This window comes from Lissotriton vulgaris, chromosome 5 (assembly GCF_964263255.1).
Source record: "Lissotriton vulgaris chromosome 5, aLisVul1.2, whole genome shotgun sequence".
Lineage (NCBI taxonomy): Eukaryota > Metazoa > Chordata > Amphibia > Caudata > Salamandridae > Lissotriton > Lissotriton vulgaris.
Genome location: NC_141693.1, coordinates 453,803,170 through 453,823,963, shown reverse-complemented (window position 1 = coordinate 453,823,963; position 20,794 = coordinate 453,803,170). Strand labels below are relative to the sequence as shown.

At 44.2% G+C, this 20,794-nt stretch overlaps 1 protein-coding gene across 1 annotated transcript in view; it reads right to left on the bottom strand.

Annotated features, from left to right (window-relative positions):
- Positions 1-20,794, bottom strand: part of LOC147711065 (protein-arginine deiminase type-3-like) — a 361,895-nt gene that overhangs the window by 55,034 nt on the left and 286,067 nt on the right. Inside the window, exons 12-13 of the mRNA XM_086921888.1 lie at positions 19,780-19,924; positions 15,757-15,850 (exon numbers count right to left, since the gene is read on the bottom strand). Of these exons, the coding sequence (XP_086778014.1) occupies positions 15,757-15,850; positions 19,780-19,924 (239 nt within the window). The remainder of the gene's footprint in view (positions 1-15,756; positions 15,851-19,779; positions 19,925-20,794) is intronic.

Below are 20,794 nucleotides of genomic sequence, written 5' to 3'. Positions count from 1 at the left end.
GCTGATCCCTGAGGCACCCCACACTGGAGAGGGTGAATGCAAGGGGGGCAGAAACCTGGAAAGACCGATCGATCAGGAAGGATGAGAGCCAAGGAAGGGCCTTGCCATTTACACCAATCTCTTCCAGCCGGCGCAGAAGGATCTCTTGGGAAACTGTGTCAAAGACTGAGCTCAGATCCATCAAGATCATAGCCGAGGTTTTGCCCTCATCCAAGGTGGACCGTAATTGCTCCGTCACTGCAAGTAGTGCAGATTTGGCACCGTGTCTAGGACGGAAACCGTTTTGAGACATATCTAAGATTGAGTTTACTTCCAGATATTGAGTCAAGATATTGTTGATATAGGACTCCACGATATTTGCAAAATATGGGAGCAGAGATAATGGGCGAAAGTTTTCTGGCTGAGATACATCTAACGTTGTTTTTTTTAGCAAGAGAATTACTTTAGCATGTTTCAAGGACTTGTGGATTGTTGCCGATGATAGTAACTTATTGATCAGCTCCCATCCCTCCAACAAGAGGCAGCGATGGAATTCTCTGAAGAGATTGGGTTTCAGAGTATCATCGAAGGAGCCTGATTTTACCTTCACTGACAGGGATTTCATGTCTTTGGGGGACATGGGAGGGAAAATGTTAAGGGAGTGGATCGCTGCATCCTGGAGGGAACTTTCCCGAATGTCAGGGGGAGTCTTCTCCGGAATAAATGTGCTGTAATAATCAGCAAGTTTATATTTGCCCCAAAGCCAACACAGTGATCAATCATCTGCTGCAGCTCCGCATCCACTCCAAGTCGAAGTGGAGTGAGACTAGGCGCAGAGCAGATGAGTGAATTCTCTGTCATTGCTACTGCTCTTATTATGATAGACTACTGAGACCTGGTTGTGGTGTCTGCACATGCTCATGTCTTCCTGCTCATGACTTGGTCCATCTAAATTGGTACAGCACCAGTAGTCCACAACAGAAGAGCCACACCTAGCACACCCTCCAGAAAGCGATGGTACCACAGGCTTGGAAGGATGCTAAGATCTTGCCTCTCCTAAAAAAGCAGTCACTAGACCCTTTGTGTCCGGGAATTGATGGCCAATCTCCCTCCTTCCTGCTTTGGCAAAGGTGTGTAATAGACAACTCACCGACTTTGTGGAAAGGAAGGCGCTCCTGCATCCAGCCCAATCTGGGTTCCAGGCGTCCCACAGTACTGAAACAGTGCTGATTGAGGTGACAGAGGCCATCCGGGAGTGTTTGGATGCTGGCGGGAGAGCGGTATGAATTTTGCTTGAACTCTCTGCGGCGTTCGACACGGTCCCGTACTCACTTCTCTTGTCACGTCTGGCCAAGATTGGTCTGACAGGTGCTGTGTGTGGCTGGCTCCAATCCTTCTTGGAAGGGCGGGTTGAGCAGATCTGTATTCCACCGTCTTCCTCCTCCTCTCAGCCAGTAACAACGGGAGTCCCTCACGGTTCTTCCCTTAGCCCCCCTCTTTTTAATATCTATGTTACTCCTCTGATTTATTTGGCGGAGGAGCTGGGGGCTAAGGTGATGGCTTACGCTGACAACACTCAGCTGCTTTTTACTTGGGACAAAGATGCTGACTCTGTACTACTGGCTCAACATTGCCTATTTTCCATCTTCAAATGGCTGGTTGAAGCGTAGTTTAAGTGCAATGAAGAAAAATCTGGGATTCTGCTATTTGGGAAATTCCCCCTTAATTTTAGAGAGCAGCTCTGGCCTCCGCAGTTTCCATTATCTACATCATCAGGGAAGCCAGCCAAAAATCTGGGGGGTATAGTTCGATGAAGCTCTTTCTGTCTCGATAAACATAAAGAAGTTGGCTGGCTGTTGTTTCGGCCTGCTTAAAACTCTCAAAAGATTTTTTCCCCTTTTACCACTGGCGGCGAGGAAATCGGTCACCTGTGCATTGATTCTGTCACAGCTGGATTATGTCAAATCCCTTTATGCTGGTATCCCCGGCTACCTGTTGAAGAAGTTACCCTTGGTTCAAAATATGGCAGCCAGACTTCTACTGGGCCTGTCGTGTTTGACAACAGCTGCGCTCTCTCCACTGGCTCCCCATTGTGGATAGAGTCAAATTCAAACTACTAACTTTGGCCCACCGTACACTCCATGGCTGTGGTCCTCTTTACTTACAGAGGCGTCTTTGTTTCTATGTTCCCACCTGCTTCCTGCGATCCTCCTCCTTATGTTATGCTCAGGTCCCTCGCTTAAAGCTGCAGAGGATTGGGGGCAGAGCATTTGCAGTAAAAACGGCGATTGCGTGGAATGCTCGTCCTCTTGTCCTGCGCACCATCCAGGATCCAGTTGTGTTCAAGAGGAAGTTGAAAACACATCTTTTTCCCTGAAGCTTTCTGCCCGTACCTTGCTAGGCTCCGCGCCGGGACACTCCTGAGGAGCCGTGCGCGCTATAAGTTAATATATCATAACATAACACCACCAACACCATAAAACAATGTGTTTGTGCTGAGGTGCCTGACACAAACACATTGTGTTAAAGTATTGCTGCACATTGCACTGGTTCAGAAAGCAGTGCTTCCTCATTTGTTCTGCCTCCTTTCAGAATCAGATGTGTGTGCAGTAAAAGAGCACACAGGTCAAGTCTCAACAGGGACAGATAAGACAAGTGAGGTATCTGACACTGCCCCAGTGGCTTCCATTATTCATGACAATGAAAATGCCTGGTTTTGTGTAACCATAATGAAATTTAAATTTCTCTGATGCAATCCTTTAGATGCCAGGGTGTCAAAGCAGCACAAGGCAACAGTGTAAGCACAGGCAATAGATTATTGTAACCAGATAATTTTTGTCAAGCACCAGGAAGAAATTCAGTGTATGCTATCTCATATCGCTGTGGATGAATATTTGGATTAAGAAGGATAACGCCTTTAGCAAGGACATTTCCTGATCATAATACCCACATCTGTTGGCTCAAATTCTGTTGTTTATAATATTGTATTTTAGGGGGCTTTGATGGATGTTGTCATTGCCCTTGAAATAATCTTTACCCCAATATTGTATTTTAATGCTGTCCGTCGATGTCCACACATATTTTGGACTCCTCAACTTCTGACATAGTGCTCGATTACCTTCCCTACACATATGGGCCAATGACGGTCATATTGCACTGTTTTATGCATCAGATTGAGATTCTTTTTACCATGTTTGTTTGACATTAAAAACCGAATGAAGTATTGATTGATTGATTGACAGTGTATGCTATGCAGCGGTTCCCATAGTTGAAGGTCAGTACCAGCAATTGGGATCTGAAAACGAGGGAAGACTACAGAGGATAATGTGTATATGCTCAAAATACGAGATGCACAATGTTGGACTGAGCACTCCAGCTGGTTAGGCACAAAGGTTCAGCTCATACAATCCACCCGAGCAAAGCACAGATAGTACTCAGAGCCCAATGTTGGTAGACTTGCCTTTCTTTGGTCGAGTTAAAATTTACGTATTTCAAGCTTGCTAATTCCAGCATGCTAGGGGCTTGTGTCTGAAGAGCCTGGACATTAAGCAATTTAAATAGCATCACCAGACCATGCTTTTATCTTTTTTCACCCAGTGGCCTACAATTGAACAAAAGAGGCAGCAGGAGTGAACTCTGCTGGCCCAGAGTAAGGAAAGTACCAATAAGTGATGAATGATACTGTTGGGACTATATTGTTCCTTCTTGGTAAATAGACATACCTACCCACCAAACTGCAAGTGAATCTAATATCGCCGAGAAGACAGTCAACACAGAACTGACAAGGTTCATCGAAGACAATGCCATCCTCGACCCTTCCCAATCCAGATTCGGAAGCAACCACAGCACCAAGACCGCCCTACGCACCGCCACCGACGACATCCGCACCCTCCTCAACCAAGGCCACACTGCAGCCCTGATTCTACTCATCCTATCAACACCGTCTCCCACTGCACACTTGCAGCCAGACTACACGATGCAGGCATACAAGGCACCACCCTCGACTGGATCAGATTGTTCCTCACAGGCAGGAGCCAAAGGATCAGACTGCCACCCTTCCTCTCCAAACCCCTCGGAAATCAACTGCGGAATCCCACAGGGATCATCGCTCAGCCCAACCCTTTTCAACATCTACATGGTGCCCCTTGCCGCCGTCATCCGACAGCACGGCCCCAGCATAGTCTCCTACACTGACAACACCTAGCTCATCCTCTCTCTCACTAAGGACCCCACGAACACCAGACTCAACTTCCATGAAGGAATGCAGGATGTCACAGCCTGGATGAGAAACAGTTGCCTAAAACTCAACTCAGAGAAGACAGAATTCCTCATCCTCGGAACCACCCCTTTGGCATGGGAAAACTCCTGGTGGCCCACCGCCCTTGGCATCCCTGACCCCCACAGACCACGCCAAGAACCTCAGCATCGTACTCAACTTCTCCCTCTTCATGAATCGACAGGTCAACGCCATCACCTCCAGCTGTTTCAACACCCTCCGCATCCTCCGCAAGACATTCAAATGGATCCCCCCCAGGCAAGGAAAACAGTCACCCATGCACTCATCACCAGCAGGCTGGACTACGGAAACTCCCTCTACGCCGGCATCAACAACCCCCTACTCCGCAAGCTCCAAAAAATACAGAACACCACCACCAGACTCGTCCTACGAGTCCCACGACACGAACACATCAGCCAACACCTACGTGGGCTCCACTGGCTCACCGTCGAGAAAAGAGTCACCTTCAAGATACTCACCTACACCTACAAATGCCTACACAACACCGGACTCCAATACCTCAATGACAGAATCACCCTCCACGAACCCATATGAAACCTCCACTCCACCAACCTCCTCCTCGCCGAAACCCTGCGCATCTGCAGAGCCAGAAAAGGGGGAAGATTCTTCTCCTACAACGCGGCCAGGACCAGGAACAAGCTCCCCACCGACATTGCACGTGCTCCCACCCTGAACACCTTCAGGACGGCTCTGAAGACCTGGCTCTTCAACTAATATGTTACTGCTGACCCCTCCCCCCCAGCGGCTTGAGACCCTCACGGGTGAGTAGTGCGCTTTTAATTCCCCTAATTGATTGACATACCTAACCACCCAACTGAATATCTGGATGTCCTTGGCCTAAACCTGCAAAATTCTTCATGCTGACTGAGACCCAGACCCAAAATTTACCCTGAGATGCAGGACCTGGGGCTGAGGCTTAGTAGCGAGCAGTAAAACACAAACAATTGAAGAAGGGTCTCAGGGAATTTTAAAGACCTGCCCAGTTCGTTTCCCCCTAACTGTAATCCTAACAACAAAAGAACCGGGGGTCTATAACGGAGCTTCAAGTACTCCGAGCTGCTGCAAAACTCCTACATAAGTGAGTTAGGCGCTAATAGAGCTATATAAGTCTCTATATCAGAATGTGCGCCAGGACAAACCTGTCGAAGGACCTACTGAGATTATTGGTAAGACCCGTACAGAGATGTGTTGGATTCCCATCAAATAGGTATGTAGATCAAGTGTTCTCATTTGGTCATCCAAAAATGGGGTGGTATGTCTCTTGATCAATGAGACCCATCCATCGCCCTTACTAAATTGGGTCGCACCATCAATCGCTAAGGTACCCATGAACAAATGATAAAGATGGGATCGAGTGCAGTGCAAAAATCAAAAGATGTGTGAGTTAAAAACAAGGGGTAAAAGGATCAATAGGCGAAAAACTCTAATGTAATTTGTCCTTTCCCTCAAACAAACAAGAACAATGCAGAGGAAGCAGTCTAAACATATAACTGCATTTACAAGGCCAACATGTTTCAGCCGGTAGGGACAAGATCCCATGGCTTTCTTCAGGGCCAGAGTTCTAAGCATTAGCTACTGCATACATAAAGTGAACGTAACGACAATCTGTAAAGGATATACATAAATAGTCCAAAATCGTGTTCCTCTGTACCAAACCGTGTCTCTTACATCTGAATAGTACAGGGAGTGTACCTCACCTCTCCTGGAACCCAGCTCAGGAAAAAGGAGGCCCCGCTCTGTCCGGCGTTGTCTCATTGCAGGACCCGAGCTTCGTGGGAGGCTTAGTAGCGAGCACCAAAAATGTACCTCTTGAGCGACTCAAGACTGTGTCCATTTGAGATGTACAATAAACAGTGGGGGCAGGATACTGGTTTTGAATCCTTAGTACCAGGACATGCCTTTTTCCCTATTCCTCTCAATCAGTTCGCTCATGCAAAGTACTGCTTATGTGTCATGCCCAGACCCTGCGCTGATATCCCTGTGCGCATGTTGAGTGAGTATTGTGTGTATGATGACTCCATGTTGGTTGTAAGTGTATGTGTTTTTTAGCCAACAGGATTAATTTTGTATGAACCCTGATTTGGACATGGCATAACATGGAGTTGATACAGTGTCTCCCAACAGTGGAAGTGTATTGCCTGCATTCCTGGGCTGGAGGATGCAGTCCAAGACACTGGACCGTGGGGGATAGAGCCCATGCTACAATTAGAAAATGTATGTGACCTATTTGAATGAGGATCGGTGAATAGGGTGAGTCAGCAGAGTCAGCTATTAAAGGGAGAGACCTTTATAAACATGGCCTGGGCATTTTGTCTTCCATGGATGGCTCATCCAGGAAGGCTAATGGCAGCCCGGTATAGAGGTTTGCACTCAAGGCACGCATATTAAGAGTATTCCTGCTTGTAGCTGCTGGAGTCATCACCTTGCATAAAGAATTGTCTGCACTGCAGATAAAAGATGAAGTTACGTAAAGGAACCATTCATATCCAATTCAATCAACTATAAATAGTGGATTCACAACCCTGTCTGGAAAGTATGTATATATGTGAGACCTAAATCTTCCCACTTCTTTGCATTTCCAAGATACTACACTGATCGAGGTCTGGCTAATCCACAAAGTTACTAGTATCCAGGGCTGGTAGCACTGATAGCCAGTCTACCAAAGGCGAGGGGACATTGCCTAAAAGCTACATATGTTGCTGGAGAAGCTGGGTGTCTTCCTGAAATATGGGAGCCTGTCTGCCTTCATCGTAAGAAGGAAAAAGGGGAGCACCGTGTCCCACAAAGGATGTCTGCAGAAGGAGAAGCTCACGTATCGAGCCCAAAAGAAACAGTTTACCAAGGAAGAGTGCTCAGAGAGACCGACAAAACACAAAGGTCACCTGACCTCCCTGTCCATTTTAAGACTTACGTTTGTGAACAACGATTCACCCGAGCACTTGCTTTTGCAATTACCATCTTGAAAAATGGAAGACTTGTACTGATTCAGACTTTGGAATGCCAGCAGGAAAGAATTTCCCTCCACAAATGCAGGAGTCAGATGTCCAGAGTGGTGTCAGCAAGCTACTGCAATAATCATTAGCTGGGGCTACCCAGATGATCCCCAGTGATTGCAAGCATGACTGCTCACCTCATGCGATTAACAGCTGCACACCCACACTTGGAAGCTCTGAGTGCTCTCCACAATCAGGTAACACAAATACCTAAAATATATTTAACTGTGAACTGGCTAAATAGATCTTCTGGTGGACTTTGAGACTTAACTGCAACCTGCATACATGAACTGCCTTGTAAAATGCTACGGACTGACCTACAACTCACTGATTACAGGAAGGGTGCGCCACTGTTTGCCATAGTACCTGCCCTTTCCATTTCTCTGTATAGTGAACTCCACAGACCCAGTTTTGTGTATCCAAGCATGCATCGTCTTCCATATAGACAGTATTAGAAGTTCTTCTTGTAAAAATCAACAACACTATGCTGGACATACAGTTATTAAACCTACTGTATGATGGTGGAGGTCTGAGTCTCTAAGCTCCACATACACCCTGGAGATGCCTTGGATTGCTCACCCCGCTACCTTGAAAGTCAAGTGCAGTAAGAGTGTACTTGGTCCATTTTCAAACAACACAGTAGGATGGATCCCTACATGACTGTTGTGAATAACCAAAACCACCACTGTTATGAACCAGTAACCACCAATTGTTCTGTAGCCCATCCATCAAATTGGTTAGGACAGATATCCCGAGGTAATTTGGCGACCCACTGGAACAAAGTACTTCATTGCAAATCATTCACACAATAGCAGTCTAACCTCAGAGTTCTCTCAAAGGTACTTTTGCAAACACCTATATGGTGTAACCAGACAAAAGGTTGAAACACTGCCCCTATTGGTAAGCACATAATTTGAAACTTAGAACAGAAAAGACTCCATCCACCCAACCACTCTTCATCCTGACAATATTATATTAAATAAGCCAATCTCTTCTCCTTCCTACATCATTGTAACTTGGATTAAGGTGATGCAGCACTACAGAGAAGCTGGTAACAAGGTTTTAGGGTGTAGATACCATAACAATTGGTGCCTGTGGTTGCTAGGGAACTACAAGTGGTCCTCCTGGATGTGTTAAAACAATGGAATCCTCTCAACAGCTGCTGGACTGTAAGTAGAGGTGCTAGACGTGCGATTTAAAGTAGTTTGTAATGTTGCTGCTAATCGACTGGAATTTGGTGTATTTGGGTGTATGGAAACACTAGCCACGTTAAAAGTGACGAGTTAGTCTACCTGTTTATACGCAGGTGCAAATGACAGGCAAAAATGACAGACATCAGCCCGTTTAAAAAACGGACAGTAGTAGGAATGATGAGACCATTTTTCATCTGCAATTTAGGCCAACACATGGTTACACCTATTCTAGGACTTGAGAAAGGGTGCTCACAGTTGCAGTTTGAGCAAAACACGTCAGCAGAATATTTTTGTATTTGAGAACGTGGATTATTAGTTGGGGTGGTTGGGACACCTCATCAAATATTATAACTATTCTGCATCAGGTAGGTTACTTTAATTCGAACCTTAGCACAGTCCTGGGTAGCTGTGGTACAGAGCAGTCAAGCTTAACTCAAAGGAAACTAGAGTAAAGTATTAACCAGTACCAAAACAGTTAATTAGTAGAAAACATGACAACTTTCACACACTTATTATCTTTAAATAGAAACCAAAATTACAAAAATCTGATGAAGTGAACCAGTGGTATGATTTTTAAAAGACTTTCATAAATTACCGTAGTTCACTCAAAAGGTTTAATAAATCACTGTGTTTCACTTGTAGTGGCAGTCTATGAGACTCAAACTCGGAGGCCCAGGCCAAATCCAACGTTTCAGACACCTGCAGGCACTTGGCAGTTTCTAGTAAAGCCTTTTGCCTTCACACTTAGGAACTTTTCTGGTTCTTGTCCTTGGAGACAAGGTTTTTTGTTGGGGTCCTCTGCAGCTTGGGCCCGGCATTGGCTCACGGTCAGTGGACAAGCGCAGTCCAGCGCTCTAGTGGGAGCCTTAATTTTTAACAGGAGTTCGAGGCTCCCCCCAAACCAGTAAAATCTTCACTGGATGATGTCAGGAACCCACAGTGAAGTTGACAGGGTGCTGAGTAAAGGTTGTGTGGTTCTTTTGCAAAAACTGTTCTCTTTGAGCTCTAGCCTCACAAGGTGAAGCTCCAATAGAGAGAAGAGTACATTCTATTAAAAACCATGGGTCCAGGACCTGGTGGGTACTTCTTGGGGGCTATGGCTCGATCTCCAAGGATGCACTAGTGGGACCAGGACAAATCCAGTTGTAACTGGTCAGCTGGGCTCTTGCAGGTGCAGAGTTTCTTCAGCTCATGTGATATAGGAGCTTAACAAGATGCTAGTCAACCAGCCTGTAGAATCCACTCTCTGGTCGTTGACACTAGTGGGAGCAGGTCTAGCCCATGAGGTGTCTCTCAGCTGACTAACAGGAGCAATCCTCTTTCTGAATTTCTGCCATTGGTTCAGCAGGTGCAGTCCTCCTTTGTGTTGACTTTCCTTCCGAGGTCCACAGGTTCAGACAGCAGAGTCCTTCTACCATTTGTTCAGAGTCCAGTAGGTAGTGTTTTGAAACTGGTATCTAGAGATGCCACTTTTATGCCAGTCTCATGTTTGTGGGGAGGAGGGGCACTCCAAGCAATGAGAATAACATTCTCATGGGGAACCCTAGGCAATCTTGCATCACTTTCAGGGGGGATTTGCACTAAACAATCCCACAGTGCATCTCTCCGCCCAAATCCAGGATGTCAAATCTTTCTTCCGTGAGCCAGAGCTTTGACGCATTGGAGAAGAATTTACAGTTTATTTCCTTGTAGTCTTCTGGGTTACCATATTCTGGAAGACGACTGGCCCCATCCTTGCATGGGGCCATATTGAAAGGGTGAAACCCTCCGATGTAATCATTTTATATTTTTTGCTTTCTCGTTGTTCCTTAAATTTTGTTTTAAATCACCAGAAAGATAGAAGAAGCATGAAATGAATTGTTCCAAATGGTCATTAAGTTAACTACAGATACTGCAAAAACACTGCATTATTAGCCAATCTTTCTGTAACACCCTGGCCAACTTTTTTCTACAACACGTGAAAGCAGAGTATAATTGGTTCATCACTTTCGCCTTCCCCTACTTTTAGCAACAGGTCCTCCGCCACCTTTTTTGATGAGTGGAAAACACTTAATAAGTTCACCACACCCTCCTCGGAGGAAGTCACCAATCTACTCAGATCCATGTCCTTATGCTACCCCCAGGATCCTTGCCCTCCAAATGTGGCTAAGCCAGCAGCAGAGACTATTGCATCTAAGCTCACAGCCATTTTTCACTTTATGTTCAAGTCTGGTCTGTTTCCATCAATTTGGAAGAAATTATTTGTGCTTTCACTCCTAAAAAAAGCTACCTTGGATTCCAGGGACCCTAAAAGCTACTGCCCCATTTCCGGTTTACCGTTGCCAGTGAAGATCACAGAAGAAAATCATGAAACCCCAACTAGTCAAGCACATCCAATAAAACAAGCTTTTGGACCCTACCCAATTTGGCTTCTGCAGCGACCATACCATGGAGACAGCACTGATCAAGGCTACCGAGGAGATCAGGCAGGAGCTACATCAAGGTGGAGGGGCACCCCTCATTCTGCTTGATCTCTCTGCAGCCTTTGACACTGTCAATTATGGGCTGCTGCTGGATCGACTAGCTAAGATTGGGATCACCGACTCAGCCTGGAATCTGCTGAAATTCTTCCTTTTTTGGTCGAGACCAGTTTGTTTGGCTGGGTGAATTCGCTTCATAACCTTTCACTCTCCCTTGAGAGGTCCCCCAGGCGCCCTGCTTAGTCCGACACTTTTTAATGCTACATCACCCTCTGGCTGACTTAATCCAAACCTTTGGCTACTTCCTGAATTCCTACACAGTCAACACCCAAATTATCATCTCTCTGGCCAACGACAATAAAAGCACGAGATCCAGATTTTGTGACTGCATGCAGGCAGTCTTTTCTTAGATGGACAGGATACTGTTTGGAGCCCAAACCTCCTTCTGGACCCGACCTCCTGGCCGCAGGAAATGGGCCCTTTACTGACACCTATCAGAAAGACCCGTAACCTTGGAGTTCTGGTCAATGACAAACTGAGCTACGCAGAACAAGTTAATGCAGTGACCTCCTCTGCCTTTCTCACGCTCAGGAAAATAAAAGAAACTACCGAACATCCCAGCGCAATTTCAGAAAATACTTGTCACATCACTCGTAAGGCAAAACTAGACTACTGTAATGGCTGACTTCTTACTGGTCACCAATACATTCTGAACTGCTACAAAATGCTGTGGCCAGACTCTTAAAGATTCTGAAATACCATTTAGTGTCTAATTCCATTAAAACATTGCACTAGCTTCCCATCAGACAGAGTATTACTTATAAAGCTCTCTGCATTGTGAACAAAGCGCTTTATGATATTGGTCCTGACTTCCTACAATACAGCTTCAATTGGTTCACCAGAGGCAGGATCCTATGCTCAGCCACAACCAAATTCGCAGTTGTCCCCAGGTTCAAGTTAGCGGTTTGGGGAGGCAGGAGCTTTGTGCTGGGAGCCACAAAGGCTTGGAATGAGCTTCCGCTGCACATCAAGGGAGTACCTAACTTATTAGCATTTAGGAAACTTCTGAAAACCTGGATTTTTAATACTATGTATTTCCTGGGTCTTTTTCTTCTCCTTCTCTGCTTTTAACTCTTGCACTTTGACACCTCTGGTATTTGAGAACTTTAAAAAATGAATTAACATAACATAAGATGAGCTGTGGGCACACCCCTGAGGCCAGTCTAGTCTAATAGGCAATTTCTCCTGGAAACCTGCTCCTCAACAAGTTTTTTAAATTTGTGGAAAATTCCAGCCTGTCTACATGGACAAAGGCGAGGGCAGGCTAAAGTGTGACTAATATTTGCCAGTTGGGCGTTTGACCCTTTGAAGCTTGACCATTTGTGGGGCTCAGCCCTCTGACCATCCTGTCAAGAGAGATCACACTCCCCCCACTCAGCAGCCCTTTGTTCTCTTGTTCTGCTACCCATTCACACTCCCTGGCACTAGGCTGTATGCTGTCTCAGGTAACAGCTGCTGGAGTAATCAGAAACGGCTAGCAGAAACATTTTGGCAACAAGTGGCGACTTGCTATAGTCAGGCTTACATTAATAGGTATTTTAGACTCAACATTGGCAACATTTGGGATTTAATTATTAATTTGATACCTTGAAGTAGCAGTTTTGCTGTTCCCTAACAGAAGTTGGCACTTTGCAGTTGTGAAAGCGTAGCCCTATGTTTGTCAATGGAAATGCCAGACTTGCTACAGCGGAAATGACAATGGTGACATGTAAAACAAAATAAAGATGCCCTTTTTAATATCATGTACTCTGCCTTATGGGCATTTAAGAAATACCTTAGGGGTGACGCCTAAATATTAAAAAGGAAAGTTTCAGGCTTAGCAAAAAGGATGATTTGCCAAGCCACATTGGCAGTTTAAAAGCTACCTGACTAGGCTGCAGTGGTAGGCCTAGAATTGTTTTTTAACTCTGTTACTGCAGTGGTCGCACAATGGGTAATGCAGTCCCCTAGTGACATTTAACTTACAGGTCCTGGGTACTCCAAATACTGTATAATAGGGACTTACAGGTAAGTTAAATATAACAATCAGGCATTAGCCAATTGTACATATATGTGAGGGGCAGAGCACATGCAACTGGGGACCGGTCAGCAGTGCCAAGCACACTTCCAAGTAAATAAATCATCAACATCAGGCCAAAATGTGTGTGTGGGTGGGGCTGGGGGGGATCATACAAAAAGAGGCACTTCCTTACACTGTACATTTGCATATAATGTAAATCCTGAAATGTATATTTCAGTTCTATTAGCAATAAAAGAACAATAAAGAGGAGAGTTCCTGGATCTGTCAATTTCACAGCTATATCCCAGCATCCCCACCAAAGCATAAGCACCTTGATAAAAAAAAGCAAAATAAATACAGTTTGCCTAAACTGGAATTTTGGAGAGGTCTATATTTTTGCTGATGAATGAAATACCCTGTTTTCGATCCTGGTTGTGGTATTGCTCAAAGTAACACAGTCTGCAACGCCAGATGGACTGGAATATGAATGCACAGAGTTACAGCATCACCACACGTAATTAGTTACTCAACCCCCTCCCCCCCCCACCCCTTTGTGTTCTGCCATTTTTTCTTTTAATCAGATCAACTGTGGCCTTGTGTGCCAACAAGAGTTCCCTTTGACCAAGATAGTAGTCCAAAGATGCTTTAGATCTTGACTCCTACTCAGGTCCTAGCTTAGTGCTCACACTGCTCTTTCTAGCTAGGTGCAAGGATCCCGCAGCTCTAAATAGCCACCTTCTAGTGTACCTGGTCCCTAGCTGTTATACTAAACCACTGTCTGATCTCCCAAGTCCCCTATTGATGGCTGCACACTGCTTCCAGTCTCCTGATCCGACTCCTCCTCTTCCCAAACCTCTCCTGGGTCCCCTCACTGCTATCTCCAAACGTATTGGATCTCTTTTTAGAGCTCATACCACTCCTCGCTGCCACTCAACACGATGTTAGGGCAGATAAGGCCCATTCCTATGCATGTACAATAACTACTGTTCCTCTCTTTAAATATTATCACGTATTAAAGTGGCCCAGTGAGGGGGTGTTTTCCTCTTGGTCTGCAGTAATATTCAGGGCAGTAGCAGTCTTCAAGCTAAATTACAAGCATGAAATTATGATTTCCCATACTGCAAACTGAAGTTCACTCCAAATGTGTTGCTCATTTTCCCCATTGATCCAAAATGTATCAGAACAGGTTTCTGACCAAAGTAAATGAAATTAAAATAAATACACTAAAAGAATTGTTCTACATGAAACAATAAAATAGTGTAACTTTATTACTTTTATCCAAAAGTGAGCTTTTTACAAAGTCCTTTGAATAATGTTAAAATGTGTGAAATAATTTCTTAACCTCACGTCATTCCAAATTTCCTCTATTGCCATTAATATTTGATTAAAATCAAAAAATGATGCTATTAATTTCTTTGTTTGGCAGAGAGTGAGATGGTCTTAAATCCATATTGAAATAATAAACGCACTATCATGCACTACTTCTTAAGGTAACGTTTCGTTGTATGCTGCAACATGAAGGAAAGTCCATCTCTACAGAAACCAACTGAGGCAGAGGCCACGTTTTTAGTTCGGTTTCCAAAGGACATCATTACCACAGACATCTTTGACTCACATTTCATTAAAGCCTTGAAGTTACGCAAATGCCAATTACTAGTGAAAATAAAATCATGCACCATTACACCCATAATGGCATTCCACCGTCGTCTACTCATTTAATGTGTAGCTTCACAAAAACCTTATACTTGGTGCTGACGGGCAAAGACTAGAAACTATGGAAAGTAAAAGGGTCTTAGTCCTTTTTAGGTCTTGCCTAGGCAGCGCATGCGCTGTCTCTCGAGAAATGTTGTATCTACTGCATGAGCATTCAGCACGCCCGTCCGTTTCGATTTCTTCCTTCATGTGCCTTTCAAAATTCACAGGCTACTTTTTATTTTGCCTGGGCTTGTTTTGGCTAACCGAATGTGCTCAGCCGAGGGCTGCAAATCATGTCCTTATCTTATTTTCAATTGTCTTTGGTTTCATGAGAGCTTTTTCAGCCGGAGGCTATTATGTTTTTCAGCCTATAACATTTTTGGTTTCATTAGCTCAAATGAAAAAAACATTAAATAATATACTTACTTAATGGAATTAATTTCTTTTTTACCTCTACTGATGAAGGATAATATCCAGAAACACATATGTTTAGAGTAACTGCACTAAGCTGCACCAATTTTGATGAAACACTTTGGCAAATTTCAAGTAATCATTAAAACTAAACAGCATTTACCAGGATGCTAAGGGATGAACTGTGCTGGGAGGTGAAGCAGTGTGCTCCCTTCCCCCTTCTGTTTAAAAAGACTCCTTTGGGCCACTGAGCCGATGAGCTCTGGGAGATGCACCTGTGCATCAGGGAGAGGTACAGAGATCTAAGAGGATTGTGGCAGCTTTCTCAGCAACCCAAGATGAATTGCTATTTTAATTCTACTGATGAAGGATAATATCCAGACACACATATGTCAAGAGATTAGCCGTAGTAACCTGCATCAATTTTGGTGAAACACTTCAGCAAATTTCAACTAATCGTTTAAACCGAACTGCATTTACCAGGATGCTAAGGGGTGAACTTGTGCTGGGAGGTGAAGCACCAAACGCAGAAGAAGTCTCTATTTCTTTAAGCTTACCAGTGACAACTATGATTGCATTCCACCTAAAACACAGTTGTACATTCCAGAATATTCTTGAAAAGAGACCGCATAAATGCCATATGTCATAACAGAACAAATGTAATACCTACCCTTGAACATGACTGCATTCCCATGCCCCTCTTTCTTCTTCTCCTCGAATAGGTGGCAGCAGGCAGCGGGGCTGGCCAGCAGAAGACAGAATCCCTGAAACAAGGATTGGTGCAAGAAAACATTATTAACTTTGAATTCATCATTAAAGAAACGCTCAAAATAGTACTTCTCAAAGACAGACATTTATATAAAGCTGCTTACTAGTAGGTGATTGGTTCATTGGGGAATGTGGAGTGCACATTAAGGGCCTCATTACGATGTCGGGCGGACAACACAGTTGTGGAATCGGGACCGACCGACCTCTGGTCGGCCAGTCCCGACAGCTTTATTAAGATGCGACCGCACATCGTGCAGTCGCACACTCTCGTTTCTCTTTGGGAGCTTGTGGTGCGGTGGGAAACCGGCCGCTGCACAAGCTTTCATAGAGAAATGGGAGTTTTTGTTAATCTTGGCACCATGTGGCAGGTACCACATGGTGCCTGTTACTCTGTGCAGATATTAACAGGGGAGCACCAAATGTGACCACCAGGCCCCATCCGGAGACCACTGTTGCAAGGGTGTCCTACTAGGGGCACTCAGAGTCACTTCGACAGGCTTTTCATGTCGGAAAGCCCGTCATGAAAAACCTGTGGGAAACCAAGATCATTATCTCAACTGCAGAAACGCCGTCCTTAAGGCATTACATGCCGGTACTGACTGGCTGATGAGCCAGTCGGAAGCCAGACGGAATGACCAGCTGGTTTCACTTCCGACCGACGTCATTGTAATAGGGCGGTCGAAAGTGAAACCGAAGATGTCGGGCGAAAAGCCTCCGGCCAACTTCAAAATTAGGGCCTAAATGTGAAATGTGGAGTGCAGCTGAGGTGTTGGGTGGTTTGAACATGTGATAAGATCAAACGCAGCTCTTAAATCAATAAAAGCCATGTAAAGCGTTTCATTTTGTATTAAAACATATTTCCAGTATAAAATTGTAAACCTACAAATCTGATCAATTGTGCTAACCTTTGCTCTAAAACCTGCCTGAAGAGGGGACAATATTTTGTTCGTATCGGCCCAGTCATGGAATTTCTCTGATATTTGTTTTGCAAAAAAAGTTTGAGCATTAGCAATCAGGCTGATCGGCCTATAATTTGAGGTATCACTACCCTGAAAGGAGTAGGTACAAATCTTTCAAGAACTGAAAGGACCAAGTAATATGGAAGAACAGCTACTGTTCCTCAGAAGAGTAGAGCTTTACAGCAGGTTTGTGACTAAATTGGCAAAGACTCAGCTGTTGTGTTTGTTACGTAGGGAAATAAATGTAGAATATATGTGAACTGATTACTGTGACCATGATTTTAAATTGGTCAAGGAATTTTTAGAGGAAGCACAGAGTTTACAATCATTTGTTTCTGGGAGAGTGTGTGGAGTGACCACCAATGCAAGTGTGAAGTGGTTAGATGTAGTTTTGATCAGTGGGATAAACTGTGGAGCAGACAGTAACCTTTAAACTAAGGTCAGCGAAAGAACTGGAGTTGAATTACCCAGTGATCAAGAAAGATCAATTAGCAGTCAGTTGGGCATTAATAAATTTTTAAGTTGTCTTAATGGAAAGGACCAGGAGCTGCTAAAAAAATGTTTTGCAAAAAAGGTGATTGGATGTGGATATCGTCTCCCATTAGAAGGAGGGTCATTGGGCTTTAAGATTACACTTGTAAAATACTCTATAAATCTGATATCCAGAATTGTGCTGTGGATTGGCTATCATGAGTGTTGTCACCAGCAATGTGATCCGAGAGGAGGATAGGAAGAGGAACATGTTGGTGGGGGAGTGGGGTTAGAGATGTAATAGTTGATTAAGGCTCTAAAGGACAGGTGGGAGGTGAGACCTTGGATGAGGATGGCTATAAAGCCATTTTGGATGGTGAGGAATGCACTTGCTGAGAAGGTGGGCTTGTTTTTATAGGTACGGGATTGGCTCCAACGGAATCCACTGAAGAAGAGGGTAATGGAGCTAGCGCATGAGGGATTTTTGGGTGTCGTCAAGACAAAACGGAGGTTGCTACTAGAATTTTGGTGTCCTGATCTCCATATGAAATTTGGACTTTTGGTGAGAGAGTTTTGGGCACGTTGAAGAGTACTAAAAACTTTCACTCCTACCACAAGGTGCATAACATTACCAAAGATTCCATAAGAGGAGGTGACCTGGGACTTTGTGGGCCGCCGGCTGGGCAAGGTACCTTTTCCTATCTGCTGGTTCTTGTTGACTTGTTCTCAAGATGACCAGAGGTGTGACATCAGTTCGAGAAGCCAAGTAAAATTCTTACAAGAAGTGTCCTTGAGGTATGTCCAAGAAAATTCTAACGGATAACAGGATTCAATTTTGCTCCACAGAGATAGAAAGAATCTTTGAGGAGAGTTGCAGTGTAGTACACAAAAAAAGTAGCACTATGTCATCCCCAGACTAATGGAATGGTGGAGAGACTGAATTACACCCTCAAGGATGGGATACAACTGGAAAAGGAGTGTTGGTTGAATAGGGAAAAAAACTGCTACAAAGAATTAAGGCACTCTCAAGGAAGGGATACAAGTGAAAAAAGTGTGTGGGTTAGATTAGAAAAAAATAAATGCTAGAAAAAAATTAAGCCTTACAGGTTATCTCCTCCTCAAACCACAGGGAAGATACCATTAGAGCTGTTCAGAGGAAGGAACTCCTAAATGTAATATATTAAAAGATTAGATGGATTGGAGGAAAGAATGTGTTAAAGGGCCTGTGGATGGAGAGTAGAGAGAGAAAAAGAATTGCAAGGGACACGTAAGGAGAACAGTTAAATGAGGAAGGATTCCATGAAAAGAGAAGTGAGAGTTGGGGATTAGGTGAGGGAAGTGTTCTAAGTTTACAAAGAATTTGATGTTGATGAAGCAGTTCAGGAATTAATTAATTAATTAATTGTGTGCTTGTATAGCGCTGGAATCACTCCCGAAGGGGTACCTCCGCGCTTCGACCGCTGCGAAACCCTTCCTGGCTTCCCTGAGAGATGGTCCCTTAATGGGTATCTCCAGGGTGAGACCAGGCATCCCCGGCGGTCTGGTGGGGCCGTTAGTGAAGATGAGGCAAGCTAATGCCCAGAGTTGCCGAGTGTGATCGCTGATCAGAGTGGGCACCGAGGCGAGAGAATTATCGAGTCCGCTGACCCTGGTCCAGAAACCTGCCGCGTCGGGAATCGAACCCTGGTCCCGGGCCGTCCTCTGCTCTCGGGTCTGCCGCCTCTAACCAGTGAGCCACACTACTTCATAATGATCTGTGATGGGATAATTTGGAATTTATGCAGTGTCTTTGTGCAGCAGTGAGTGGAGTGCTGGGAATGGTGTTCTGATACCACAAAGGCTTACCAGCAGAGAGTGTAGGCTGACAGAAGACAGTATTGAATGGAGTGTCATGAGTTTGCAGCAGAAAAGAGTTTCAAGAAGACCACCTTTGTATCATGACCAATTCTCTACTTTGCATGTATGAGGCAAGGATATTGTCCTTGGGTACCACACATGGGCACTACTAATGTATTGAATATATTTTTCTTTTCCAGTGTATAGTATATCACTTGGTTCTTCTTTTGGCATCTTAGTTCTTTCTCATTTTTTAAGGGCTAAAGTGGGGTGTCTAGTCAATGCTGATTGATCTTGCTATGTTCCATTAATGTGTGCCCCTTTAGAACCTGGGTTCAGGAGTTGACAGTTACACTTGATTGTGGCTAGATTGTGTAATGAATAAACTTATGTCTCTAACTTATTGCGTGAGATCTGCAAAAAAAAACAGACTCCTGCCTCGATTGGAACAAGAGGAAAAAAAGAGAATGGAAAAGTGTAATTTCATGATTTTTCCAATTTTCCTGTGTGGTACAGGAAGGTTGGGCAGTCCTGCTCTTTCCAGGCTCATATGCACCGCCTCCCCCATGCTACCAATAACACTACATTTATCATGAAAGCATGTGGTCAGGCAATGGCTACTTTCAGGAGTGTCGTGTTGGGACCAGCTGAGTGATTACCTTTTTGCTGGGGGATGGAATAAAGGACAGGAACTCATCCACATGACCCACTTTCAGCCAATCAGAGTAGAGCTCCACAGGCGACTGAACCTGCTGCGCATACAGGAAGTCTCGCACCACTTTGGTCATCCTCCTTCCAGAAACTCTGATTTTACAATGTCACCAAAAAGAGTAGAAAACAGACAGTCAAAACAACAAATACATATGACACTGCTACATTTCACCAACGGCATGATTTTGAGTTTAGAGAATGTGATACTCCATCACAAACGTCATGGATATCCTGTCCTCCATATTACAAATGCATTATATTCTATGGCACTTGTAATATGGCAGACAGGATATCCATCACTTTTGTGATGGAGTATCCCATCTACCAAACTCTAAATCAGGCCCCAAGTCTTTTAGTCTACTCACACCTTATATGCAAATGGACAACTTGGCAGCTTTGTCAGTTTGAGTAGTTCCAAGTGTTATTCAAATGACAAGAACACAACCAATGTCCTGATTACAAACTAAAAAAGGACAGCTATTTGTATTGGTAAGTAGGTGAGATTAGGTGAATGTCCTAGTTTACACTTTGTATATGTCTAAATGAAGCACCTACTACACAAGAGTGACTTTCTCATGTATACACATTAATTGAAACAACCTATTCTGCTTCCCTGTGTAAAAACTCTTAAATCCCCATTCTATGAATCCCAAATTTTGCCCTGAATAGGTTCACATTTCTCAGCCATCGGTAGCTATCCTCATTGGCAGCTACCAGTAATTCCAAATCTACAGCAGCAGTATATCAGGAGGAGCTCTTCTATCTGCCTACCATCCACAGGGACAATGGACCATGGATGTAATTTTAATAGTTTACAAACCTCAAAATTCAAACATTTGGACGGGCACTTAAGCAAAACATACTTATTGGCATACACTTTACGAATGTTACTTAAAAGCACGCAAACCAGAATCTGTAAGTCTATTTTCTTAGATAGAGGAGTGGCATGCACATTCAACAAAT